Raw genomic sequence first — 12,687 nt, forward strand, 5'->3', positions numbered from 1 at the left:
ATTCTGATACTTCAATCCATCCAAATTAGGAATCCTAGACTTATTGCATACAATAAAACTGTTAAAAAAAAAAATATGGCATTCATCTCTTGATTCATTCTGAAAAATATGGACATCAAAATGGGAAATCACTCACCATTATTGATTTTGTCTAGATGTCTTGCTATCATCTAAACAGAGTAGCGTAGTCAGAGTAGGTCCTCTGACCAACCAGAGCTGCGGGACACCCGACACTTGTTTACGGATACACAGGACTGGAGCAGGGAGCACGGGGCGGCTGCCAGCTGTAGCCCAATGCCAGCTGGTGAGAGTCCCCCGGCTCGGAGGGCCAAGAGGATTCGCGTAACAGGGTTAAGGTTTCCATTGATCAGAAGGTGGAGATAGATGGCAGGCGGCAGGGGGAAACTTCCGATTCCCATATCCGAGTCCGAACAAAGATCAACTGGGGCAGGACTGCTGTTGATTGGTAACTCTGTGATCAGTCGAGGCAACGGAAGCCCCTTTCTGTCTGTGGTGGCTGGTAGGGGGCCCATCTTTCAGTGTGAGGTATATTGCAAAAATACAAGAACTTGACAGTTCTTGAGAGCACACAATGCTCTCTATTGACTCTTCCTTCATCTAGGCTTCGCTTGTGGTCTGCTAAAGAGTGACAGCATATGGCAGACAGGCATTGGCTCCACAGTTGAGTTCCGGAGGTAGTTGTCATGAGACTCTCATACAGAGGTCCATGTCAAAGTGATAAACCCCCAAATTAAAAAGTCCACTTATTCAATCGCCCTTTTCTTTATACTTAATTCATGCTCTTTCATCGGATCATTCAGAGAAAAATGATCACTGAACTCCTTCTTGTATGCAAAAAAAACAACATTTATTGACATTGCCACTGTTTACAACATATTGGGAGATGTACAGGAATTAACCAATCGAGTAATGTCTTTAGATGACCTCAAACAGACACATATTCCTGATATTTGTTCTTGAGGCATATCTAATGAACAACAATGGATTTGGAAGAGCACCAGTTCATTTGTCCCTTCAAGGTGACCCAGGAGTTCATATTGTCATCCTAGCCAACCGAATTTCCTGCCCTGTGAAGAAAACAAGCTTATCTGATTTTTTTTGTTTATCGCCCGTTGACAGAAGAGACCTATTACCTAATGTGGTTTTAGAGAGGAGCCAACAATCTATTTCCTCTTGCTGATTTCAAGGGTTATTTCCACCAGCATTGTTTGTGCCACATGGGGTGACATCGTTCAAGTCAGTTATACAGCAGAAGCACAGGGACAGTAAGGAGTCTCCTTTGGCAGAGAAGATATCAAAAACAATGTTCTATGTACAGTGCATTGGAAAGAAGTGCGATATTAAGGAAAATAAAAGCAGGTAGCATGCATCACACCCTTAGGTAATGTAATCACACAGGAATCCGTCTCAATAAGGAATTGGGGTTCTGGTTGAAGAGGTATGAAAAGGTGACCTCAACAAGCTTAGCCCAAGGGTCAAATAGTCCACGGTCACCTCATATGACCATATGGCAACGCCAGTGGTCCGTCCGTTGTCACACATAGGCGTTCTTTCCAAACTGCCTTGAGTGTTCTGCTGGGTCGCGGGGGTCTGTGGAAACTGCCGATTTGTAGAAGCTGTTGGCAGACTTGCCGGGTTTGTGACGCTTGGTTACCATAGACGTAGCACCACTGTAGGAGTACTCTGCTCGACTAGAGGAAAACACTAAGGGTTACTCCTTTCAGATAGACAGTGTCCTCATTCCATTTCCATGGTAAAAACAAAAAAAAAGTTAGAGTTCAGAAGACAGAGAAGTCTCCGGATCTAGGCCAATTGTAGTGACAGTTATTGAAGTAGCCTGTTACCTCATCCCACCCCGTACACTAGTTCCCTAGGCCCCCCCACCCAAGGTGACTTTCCCATAAATACGTCGATGCTATACACAAAGAAAACATTCAGTCGTCAACATACAGTGCATGTCCTTATACTGTTATCACTATGAGACAAGATGTTGACAGTGATCCCTGGATATGCCAGTACTTAAACAACTTAATTACAGTTCATATTAAACTGCTTCGTTGACTTACTGAATGACAGGCTTTACGATCCGTCTACTCTGTTATAGATAACTTTCGATTTCTGTATCTCAGTCAACATGATGTTGAGATACGTACAGTACTTACAGATTACATAACACATTGAGTAAATTGAAGGGGGGGGAAACATGTCTATCAAAGTAATACTTTTCTGTAATTGATCATCGTTTAATTACTTGTACAAACTTGCCTGAAGCCCTCTGACAAGGAGAGGCAGAATATGAGTCCTCCTAAAATGCAAAGCACAGAGCCAGCCCAGCCGATGAAGAGTGCTGCGCCCAGTTCAAACCTGGCAACGAGAGGACGGGCAGAGCCAGTAAAGCCAGTGACCAGTAAGTAAATACATTTGCTCACTGCATTTTCATTTGTCTACATGCAGTACAGTAGGACATTAAGTAGCACAGTTAAGCTGAACACTTACTTTTGAGCAAAAAAGAGTGGGTCAAAGAACTCTGATGTGATCCTGTGTGCGTACAGGGAGCATGCAGTCAAGGAGCAAAGCCCTGCAGAGAAAACGGAGAGGACTCAGCTCTGGTCTGAATAGCAAGGAGTAGTTCAAAAAGCATACAATATAATGAATATTCACCACTGAGTATGAAGTGAAGGCCTGCGAGGCCTGCTAGTCTGGCCTTGGTGCTCTCTGAGCCTCCGATCCTGGTACACTTCATTCCCATCAGGGCCAGGGTGGCTCCAAAGAACCCCAGGCACACAGACGCAATCATCAGGCCCCGACACACCTGGATATACGCTGGGTGGGTGTGTGTGGGTGTGTGTGGGTGTGAGGGAGAGAGAGAGATAAAGAGACAAACACTGAGTTATCTCACACTTGTAAAAGTGCTCTGACTTTCTCAATTTTCCTCTCATTGCCACTTTAAAAGCATTGTATCCTCAAATGGCAGCTTGAACACCCGGTTCAAATGCTACTCTGGCCTCTGGTAGTGTATCTTTTAGAGGCTCTTGGGCTTAAGCCAACAAACCAATAGGGTTATCAAATTCCAAATACCACTTTTTTCAAAGCCAGCCATTCATCCCAGGAGACGGATGTTCAGGATGTAAGACATCTGTGATTAGGTCAAAGAAATCACACACATAACTCCATTACAGTCACAAACAGACCCACGCATGCACACACACAAACACACGCTAACACAGAAATGCACATAATCACATACAATTACAATGACAATGCAACATCACAGCAAAAATAGCAACCAGCTAAAGTTTGAACTGACCATCCAGAGCCAGCATGGAGGGGAAATCTTTACAGTTGGACACTCCTGTAGAATCCGTGACGCAGGTCTTCCACAGGTTGGACCAGAAGGTCGCCGTGGTGATGACCGTCCCATCCACGGAGGACACCTTCCAGTAGTCAGTAGGCAACGTGGAGCAGACCAGGATCCATCCAGATATGGTCACGATGAAGGCAACGATCTCCGTGGCCATGTTGCTCATCCTCCTCAGATAGTCCTGTGCTGTCTGTTGTAGAGCTGGGTCAGGTAAGCTGGTTAACGGCAACTGCGGCAGATGAGACTGTACGTCTGTGGCGCTAAAGATAGTGGATGGAGAGCAGAGCAGAGAGGCAGTCCAGGATGAATGGTTAGGAGGTGAAGTGTGTCAGTGGTTAAGATGTCGTAGCCTGGTTCATGCTCAACAGGGAGGGCTCTGTGTTCAAGCCTCTGCACTTCTACCTGTGGACCAATCCCAAGGATACACATCACTCACTAACACACACACACTGACACACACACACTGAGTCAAACACACACACAGAGACACATGCTCTCTCTCTCACACACACATACCCAGCCACGCACACACACACACACACACACACACTGACACACACACACACACACACACACACACACACACACCACTCCACAGTAGTCATTTGAGTGAGAGGAGGGGGGTCAGTGAGTGGATCAGTAGGAGATGGGGCTAATTGAAAGGATTTGAAATGTTTGTTGGTGGACAGGAAACAGCGCTAAGACACTTGCATGTGTATGACAGGAACATTGACAATAACAACTGTTCAACATATAGCTAGACAGGAAGACCGTTGTTCCCTCGTTGCGAAGTTTAGTGTCACATAGTTTCCTTACAATTATACTAGTTGAAATTATACAATTCATTGATTTGATTATAAAATGTCCTGCTATAAATGTTTCATACGAGTGTTTAAATGTTGCAGTTATCTGGTGTTCAGTAAGCCTATCTGTTGACTCATAGCCCCACCCAGTGGAGAGAAAATATAAAACATTCATGCAACCACATGAGGGTGTACTGAGCCATGAAGCAAAAACCTCAATAGGGGCATTTCCTAGTCTGTTTTATCTGAAAATATCCAGATCAAACACAGGATTGGTGAAAGCCATGGGCAAGTATTCACTGGTTTATTTCCTTCACATCAGTGCAGATGGAAGGAAAGTAGAGGTTGTTGCTGTATGTTGAAAATGACGTCGAAGTTGATATTTCAGCAAAGGCCAACATGTCTTGTCATGTTTGTTTATTTCTGCTGCAGAAATGGTAATTCCTGTGGATAGGGGGTGTTTGGCTGTTAGAAATGAAACAAGGGCTTAACATTGAAGGAGGGAGATCGAGAGAGAGAGAGAGATATCACACATATTGACCTTAGTTTCCTGTTATTGTGGATGTGTCTTCCTGTGGCTGGTTACATATTGACCAGAAACTGTAAGTCCAGTTTTCCATCAAAGACCAAAGTATTTATTTTAGGGACCTGAAGGAATAGATACTGGGCAATTCCACGGTAACAGAATGACTCTGAGACTCAGTCTAATGCACAAGAACAATTTCCACATCAAATTTGACAAAAACACATTTACTGGAAGAACAGTGCAGATGTAAAGTTTGGTAACAGAATGACGGTAAAATCTCCCTCCGTTTTTTTTATCTGACCACGTTTTCCAAAAACTCTGTTAAGATTCAAAGATGTCTGCAGAAAGAATGGGTGTCAGCTTTGATATGACACCTTCAGTTTTAAAAAAAATAATTTTGGTTATTGAATTACAGTAGGTGAAGTGGATTAACACCCGGTAACATAATGATGGTAACAGAATGACATCATGGGTCCCAGATCTGTCCAATACAGAAATCCATAATTATGAATGTCATTCTCTTCATGGTGATGCATCCTGAATAGACACAAAGGTACTGTATTAAACTCTACTTTAATCCACTGTACTGTACTGTCCAAACTTGTGAAACTGACATATATGATTGGTTCAGATTTGGACTGCCCAATTTTCAACGTCCGGTGTCCGTCGGTGATCAGTTGGTGAAAGGGCTAGTTATAGTAAATGGAAAGAGAGGGGGCTCATGGGTAGGTTTGAGCTGAACATAAAAGTATGCCAATGGAAAGGAGGACAGTAGCAGGTGACCCACCTGTGGTTTGTGACTTCTATGAATTCCCATTGTAGACAATTCAGTTGCAGTCATTCTGTAACAGATATTTGGGGCATTCTGTTACCAATTTGGAAAATAAAATGATGCTTTTTAATCACTTAATAAATCATAAACCAAATTATTAGTAAAAACATAACTAATTGGAAGGTCTACCTTTCCTTGTTACTACTGTGAACTTTCATTATCCTCCCTCCTCATGAGGGAGAGAAATTTGAAAAGATATGTGGGTTTTTGGTAACAGAATGACCAGACACTAGGCAATATTTCTTAAACTTACATAAGGCAAAAAAATCTCTGCAAAACTAAATATAAATGTTGATATTAGTTTTCTACGACCCCTTTTCCATATCTTTGGCCAGAAATCAAAGCCTTTGCTTATTCCTGAATTATAGGATGGAAAATGATTGAAAAATGTAAATGCCTTCATTTAATTTGATACCAACTTTGATGTGCTCCTATGAACTTCACATGTTAGTGCCCATGGGGCTTTTTACATGGAAATGCCCTACTGTAAAAAAAAATGCCGTATCATACCACAGAGAGATAAAGAGATGTACATTGTTATGTCATGCCAATAAAGCAAATTGAATTGAATTTAATTGAGTGAGAGAGAGAGAGATAGATAAGTGTTCTGTTATTGTGGATGTGTCTTCCTTGTGGCTGGTTACATATTGACCAGAAGCTGTAAATCCAGTTTTACATCAAAATGAACATCACAGAATAAAGTTATTTATTCTAGGACCTGATGGAATAGCTAGTGTAGAAATTGCCATGTCATACCGCTTTCAGCAACCTGTTTGAATGACTCATCCCACTGCTATTGCACTCTTAAACGGCAATTGTTAAGTTGAGTAAATAGGAGAAATGTTGTTGGGGCAATTCAATTAAAGGCACTGCATTTTCCTCTGAACGGTCACTATTGTGGGCTAATTTCCCTCTTTGTGTCAGTAACTAGAGCCAATCAAATAGAATAATGAATTAAAGCTGAAATTTAGATGCGAGTAGAACCTGTGAAGAGTGAGTCCGTCTCTCAAGAAAACCATTTACAATAAACTATTACATTGACCATGTTCAGCTCTATAAACAAGGTGACGTGAGGATGTGGTGTGTGGCTCATTAAAAACCCCTGATAATAGTATTTAGGCTAAACAAGGTGAACATAATCTGATGTTTAATAGTGTGATCCTACGGTTGACAGAATGCCAGTGGATTTCCATTGAGGTCCCACTTTCTGACCCCTAAATAGTGGGTCCAAAGGAACAGGTTATGGGTAGATTATCACACACACACACACACACACACACACACAAAGATAATCTACCCATAACCTGACATTTAGAAGTGCTCATCAATTCAAATAGACTACATGTCATATTAAACAGCATATAAACACTCTAAATAGGTCAGGAGACAGACAGGGAGTCTAAGATGGAATGGAAATGAATTATTTAGGCTATATTATTTCAATTATTTCAAGTCTATAGCCTACAAAAAAATACATTGTGAAGCATTTGTGAGTGTGACACACTATTAGACTCAGTCTAAAGTGCGTTTGAATTAACATTTAGATGCACCAGTTTGGCCAGAGTCTGTTGCTCATGCGATGGTGCCTGGAGAGCAGACCAGCAGCAGAGAATATCTTCTCACCATGCTTGCAGAGCCACTGGGGATGTTAAACACCCTTTTGGCCACTCTTGCCAAAGTTTTTTTATTCTATAGGTAGGCCTAAAGGTTTTTAGGCAAAATAACCCAATCAAAACGGAGCCAAAATCAACTATGGCCTATTGTATAGATAATAGAAGAAAAATTAAGGAAACTTTTAAGAGATCAGATTTTTTGTTTATAAATACTTTTCTACAATGAGACACTTAATTAGCTGTGGTGTGGTTAAGCCCGTGATGGCTTTCTATCAGAAATTGCCATGTGACCCCACACCACTGTTCAAAGATGAGATTCACTGCAAGCTGAAGTCTCTTGTGGAAAGTGGAGACATTATGCAAAAAGAATGTGAGTTCATTGAAGTAGACTATCTAATAAGGAGCGTTATTCATTCCTTACCAAAAATCCACAAACAATTGGATAAGACGCCAGGGAGACCTTTTGTGCCCTCATTTGGTTTATTGACTGAAAATATTTCTGCTTTTGTAGATTTCTTTCTAAAACCCAGTGTTGTGTCACTCTGCATATGTGCGCAATTCTATGGACATGATTAACACCCTTAATAAGACAATGCACAATATCAATGGGGAGACGCTTATGGCTTGCTTTGATGTTGAATCCCTGTATACTAATATCCTCCATCAGGGAGGCCTAGAAGCAATGGCACACTGTCTTAGTCAAAGACTCACTGGCACACTCCCTAGCACTGACCGTATTATTGAATTTGCTCAGATTGTAGGACTAAGAACTTTTTCATGTTTGACAATGACATGCTCATTCAACAGAAGGGAACTGCTATGGGTAGTAAAATGGCATTGAATTATTCCAATCTACATGTGGGGTTGTTTGAGGAGAATGTGATTTTCAGCCCTAGCAATTCATTCTTGCGCCATATCAGACTCTGGAAATACTTCCTTGATGACGTATTCCTTTAATTCCAGGGCACAGCAGAGGAACCTCATCGATTCCACTCCTTCATCAATACAAGCAGTCAACATTTGAAATTCACCCTAGCCTTTGATGCGCATGAAACAAGTTTTCTTGCCATTTTGTTTAAGGGGGAGGGGGTGGACTTACACGGATCTATACAGGAAGCCGACGGACAGGAATTCACTGTTACGCGGAGACAGCTTCCACACCACACCCCTAAAAAAGAGCCTCCCCATTAGCCAATACAGTCGCATACGCAGGATTGGTAGTACACCGAGTGACTATGACAAACAAGCCGTCTATCTGGATGAGCGTTTCAGACTGCAGGGCTACCCAGAAGAACGGCTGCATGACGCAAGGGAACGTTCTAAAAAATGTGACCCTTGATGACACCCTCACGCCCAAACCTCCCTGCGCACCTGACCGACGCGTTCAATGCTTCCTTCAATACTCCCCACTTGGTAAACAGTTCGACCACATCATTAAAAAACACTGGTACATCTTGAGCACTGATCCACAACTGGAAAAGAGGTTTAAAGAACCGCCGCGGGTAGTCTTCAGACGCGCCCCCAGCATCAGTCACATGGTGGGGAGGTCTGATCTTCCACCAGTGCCATTTAGTACCTTTCCAGAGACGGTAACTATAGATGTGGCGGCTGTACCCAGTTTAACTTTACGAAAAAATGCACAATGTTCAATCACCCGATTACGGGCAAGGTCATTAAGATTAAGGGCATCATTACATGTTCCACAAAAATAATTGATATACCTGATCATGTGTATTTGGGGTCTATGCTACGTAGGAAAAACTAAACGAGCTCTGTAAACAAGGATAGCAGAACACATGAGTAATATCAGGACCCTTGACCAGAGAAACCCTGTGGCTACGCATTTCATGGAGGCTCGTCACAACATTAGCTCTTTGAAATACATTGGCATCGAGCATGTTAAGACTCCTAGGAGGGAGGGATACTGATAATCTGTTATTGAGAAGAGAATTGGATTGGATTCACCGTTTGTGTACCATGTCGTTTAGACCTAGAGGTCTAAACCAACAGTTTGATATCAGACAATTTCTTACATGAATATGTCACTTTGATTTGTCTTGCCTTCTGTCATGGTTCCACCTGTCACCAGAGAGTGGCAGAGACTGTCCTAGAGGCATTAACGACACTCAGGTGTGTCCAATTTACTCATTATGATTTCCCTGTTAAAAAATATGTGTTTTTTGTTTTCCTTTGCAGAAGCTTGAAATGTTTACCATGTGCGTTCGTTTCCTGAGTGAGTTTGAGACTTTTGTTGAGTCACAGCAAGCTTCTGCCCAAACATGGACCCAGCAGAGATCACCCAGATCAAGAATGTTGTAACCCACCAAGGAGCACTGCTGGGGCGGCAGCAAGAAAAACTCTCCCAAATATCAGAGACCCTCCGGGCACTTACCGACTCCCCCCACCACAGTCCAACCTCAACCCAGGAGGAGCCAATGTCCAAGTTTCATCGTGCAGTGCTACAGGCGTCACCGTAGTTCCTCCAGGGAACCTGCACCGGGAACCCAAGATCCCAGCCCCCGAGCGGTATGACGGCCACCCGGGAGGATGCAATGGGTCCTTCACTCAATGTGTTCTAGCTTCAGTCCTCCTCGTTCCACACCGATCGGGCCATGATTGCCTACATCATCTCTCTACTCTCGGGCAAGGCCCTGGCATGGACAACGGCAGTGTGGGAACAGCAGCCACTATCCTGCAGCTCCATATTAGCCTTCATTACCGAGCTGCAATGAGCCTTCGACCACCCAGTTGGCGGACGAGAAGCGGCCAGCCGACTGTTCAACATCCGCCAAGGGGCCAGACCCATTGAGTTCCGCAACCTCGCCGCCGAGAGTGGGTGGAATACGGAGACCCTGGTCACTGCTTTCCACCAGGGTTTGTCTAACTCCCTCAAGGATGAACTGGCCTGGCCTCCCGAGTGGCGCAGTGGTCTAAGGCACTGCATCGCACTGCTAGCTGTGCCACTAGAGATTCTGGGTTTGAGTCCAGGCTCTGACGCAGACGGCCGCGACTGGGAGACCCATGGGGCTGCGCCACAATTGACCCAGCATTGTCCGGGTTAGGGGAGGGTTTAGCCGGCAGGGATGTCCTTGTCCCATCGCGCACTAGTGACTTCTGTGGCGGGCCGGGCACAGTGCAAACTGACACGGTGGCCAGGTGTACAGTGTTTCCTCTGACACATTGGTGCGGCTGGCTTCCGGGTTAAGTGGGCATTATGTCAAGAAGCAGTGCGGCTTGGTTGGGTTGTGTTTCGGAGAACGCACGGCTCTCGACCTTTGCCTCTCTCGTACGGGAGTTGCAGCGATGAGACAAGACTGTAACTACCAATTGGATACCATGAAATTGGGGAGACAAAAGGGTATAAAAAAGAAAAGGATGAACTGGCCTCTCGAGAACTGGGAGAGGACCTCGAGTCCCTGATAACACTGGCAATCAACCACCTCCTAGAACCTGCGAGACAGTGCCTTTTTGACACCACCCCAGTATCCCGGTTTCCTGAGCACCCCAAGCTTCCCGAATCCGGCATTGAGGAGCCCATGCAAATGGGATGCACACATTTCTTTAGCTCACAGGTGCGTGACAGGCGCATGCGTGAAGGCTGCTGCCTCTACTGCGGAGGTCTCCGCCATCTCCATGCTACATGCCCAGAGCTGACGGGAAATGCTAGGGCTCGCCAGGATAAGGGGAGACCCTGATGAGCTGTGCAGTTACCTTCCAGCTACCCAGTCACCGTCTGTCACTACCCATAACCCTCCACTGGGACAACCGTCAGCACCAGATTCAAGCCTTTGTGGACTCCGGGGCCGCAGATAATTTCATTGATCAGGACTTCACCAGAGAATTACAAATCCCCTGCGTGAAGTGTCCCATCCCTCTTCAGATTCAAACCCTCCATGGACAGCCCATTGGCTCCGGTGAAGTGGAATATCAGACCAAGCCCATTCTACTGGAGGTTGAGGTGAACCACTCAGAGACTTTTCTTTTGATCACTGCTCCCGAGAACGCCCTTATCCTAGGGTACCCCTGGCTAGCGCTACGTAACCCACCATTCTCCTGGTCCACGGGACACCTACTAGACTGGGGTAAGGACTGCCAGACTAAATGTCTAAGACCCCTACCAAGAGCTTTGCCGTGTCCTCCTGCATCCATTGAAGACCAACTTCTCCTCTCTCCCGAATACTTCGACCTTTGGGAGGCCTTCAGTAAGAGGCAAGCCACCACCCTTCCCCCCCATCGTCCATACAACTGTGCCATAGAACTCCTCCATGGCTCCACACCTCCGCGGGGCTATCTGTACTCCCTCTCGACCCCTGAAGCAGCAGTCATGGACAATTACATCCGGGAGTCGCTGGAGGCAGGTTTCATTCGCCCCTCTACATCCCCAGCCGGTGCAGGCTTCTTCTTCTTCGTGGGTAAGAAGGATGGAGGCCTGCGTCCTTGCATCAATTACAGAGGGCTGAACCAGATTATGATCAAGAATCATTACCCCCTACCCCTGATGTTCGCCGCCTTGGAGTTGGCCCAAGGGGCCCAATTCTTCACCAAACTGGACCTCCGACCTCCGCTTGCAACGCTTACAATCTGGTGAGAATCAGGGAGGGAGATGAGTAGAAAACTGCCTTTAACACCCCTAGTGGTCACTATGAGTATTTAGTCATGCCCTTCGGATTATCGAACTCACTGGCAGTCTTTCAAGCATTGGTCAATGACACTCTTAGGGATATGTGTAACGGCCGTTGCAGGGAGTAGACCAAGGCGTAGTGTGGTTAGCGCTCATCATGAAATTTATTGAAATGAACACTGAATCAAAAACCAAAGTGCAACAGCTAAACAGTTCTGTCAGGTAAGAATATACTAAACAGAAATAAACCACCCACAAAACCCTAAGGAAAACAGGCTACCTAAGTATGGCTCCCAATCAGCGACGACGATGTACAGCTGTCCCTGATTGAGAGCCATACCAGGCCAAAACAAAGAAATACAAAACATAGAAAAAAGGACATAGAATGTTGAACCTGGTTCCTCGGGTTTGGCAATTTTTTACAGGCGTTTTATACGCAACTTTTGTGCAGTTGCACTGTCATAACCCGCAAGTCCCAGATCAGTTTTTGCTTGACTCCTGAGTCTGACAGGCATTGCTCAAGGGACGTTTCACCTCTGGATGTATTTTCGTTCATCCTGATCCTACTTGTCCCTTTGTGGTAGAGGTGGACACCTCTGTATGCTCCTGCTCCACTCCGCTCATTTACATTACATTTACATTTACGTCATTTAGCAGACGCTCTTATCCAGAGCGACTTACAAATTGGTGCATTCACCTTCTGACCTCACCGAAGGAGAGCAGGAACCAAGAGAAACATACAAGGAATCTGATTCCCTTTTATAACCATCTGACCTATTTGAGTTGTTGGCCAATAGCATACTTTAAAAGTGAACGTCCAATCAGATGACCAGACCTACAGAACGTGAACACAACACCTCTACTTCACAGAGGTGTGTGTGTGTGGATAAGAACAATACAGATAAGGCAG

The 12,687-nt window shown here is 44.8% G+C and overlaps 1 protein-coding gene across 1 annotated transcript in view; it reads right to left on the reverse strand.

The window, feature by feature from the left end:
• Window positions 1–846: 846 nt before the first annotated feature.
• The window catches only part of LOC115196123 (claudin-10-like), a 30,079-nt gene continuing 18,238 nt past the window's right edge, over window positions 847–12,687 (reverse strand). Inside the window, exons 2-6 of the mRNA XM_029756715.1 lie at window positions 3,329–3,642; window positions 2,683–2,844; window positions 2,518–2,599; window positions 2,287–2,385; window positions 847–1,712 (exon numbers count right to left, since the gene is read on the reverse strand). Of these exons, the coding sequence (XP_029612575.1) occupies window positions 1,556–1,712; window positions 2,287–2,385; window positions 2,518–2,599; window positions 2,683–2,844; window positions 3,329–3,642 (814 nt within the window). The 3' untranslated portion in view covers window positions 847–1,555. The remainder of the gene's footprint in view (window positions 1,713–2,286; window positions 2,386–2,517; window positions 2,600–2,682; window positions 2,845–3,328; window positions 3,643–12,687) is intronic.

Source organism: Salmo trutta, chromosome 6 (genome assembly GCF_901001165.1).
Source record: "Salmo trutta chromosome 6, fSalTru1.1, whole genome shotgun sequence".
NCBI classification, from domain to species: Eukaryota; Metazoa; Chordata; class Actinopteri; order Salmoniformes; family Salmonidae; genus Salmo; species Salmo trutta.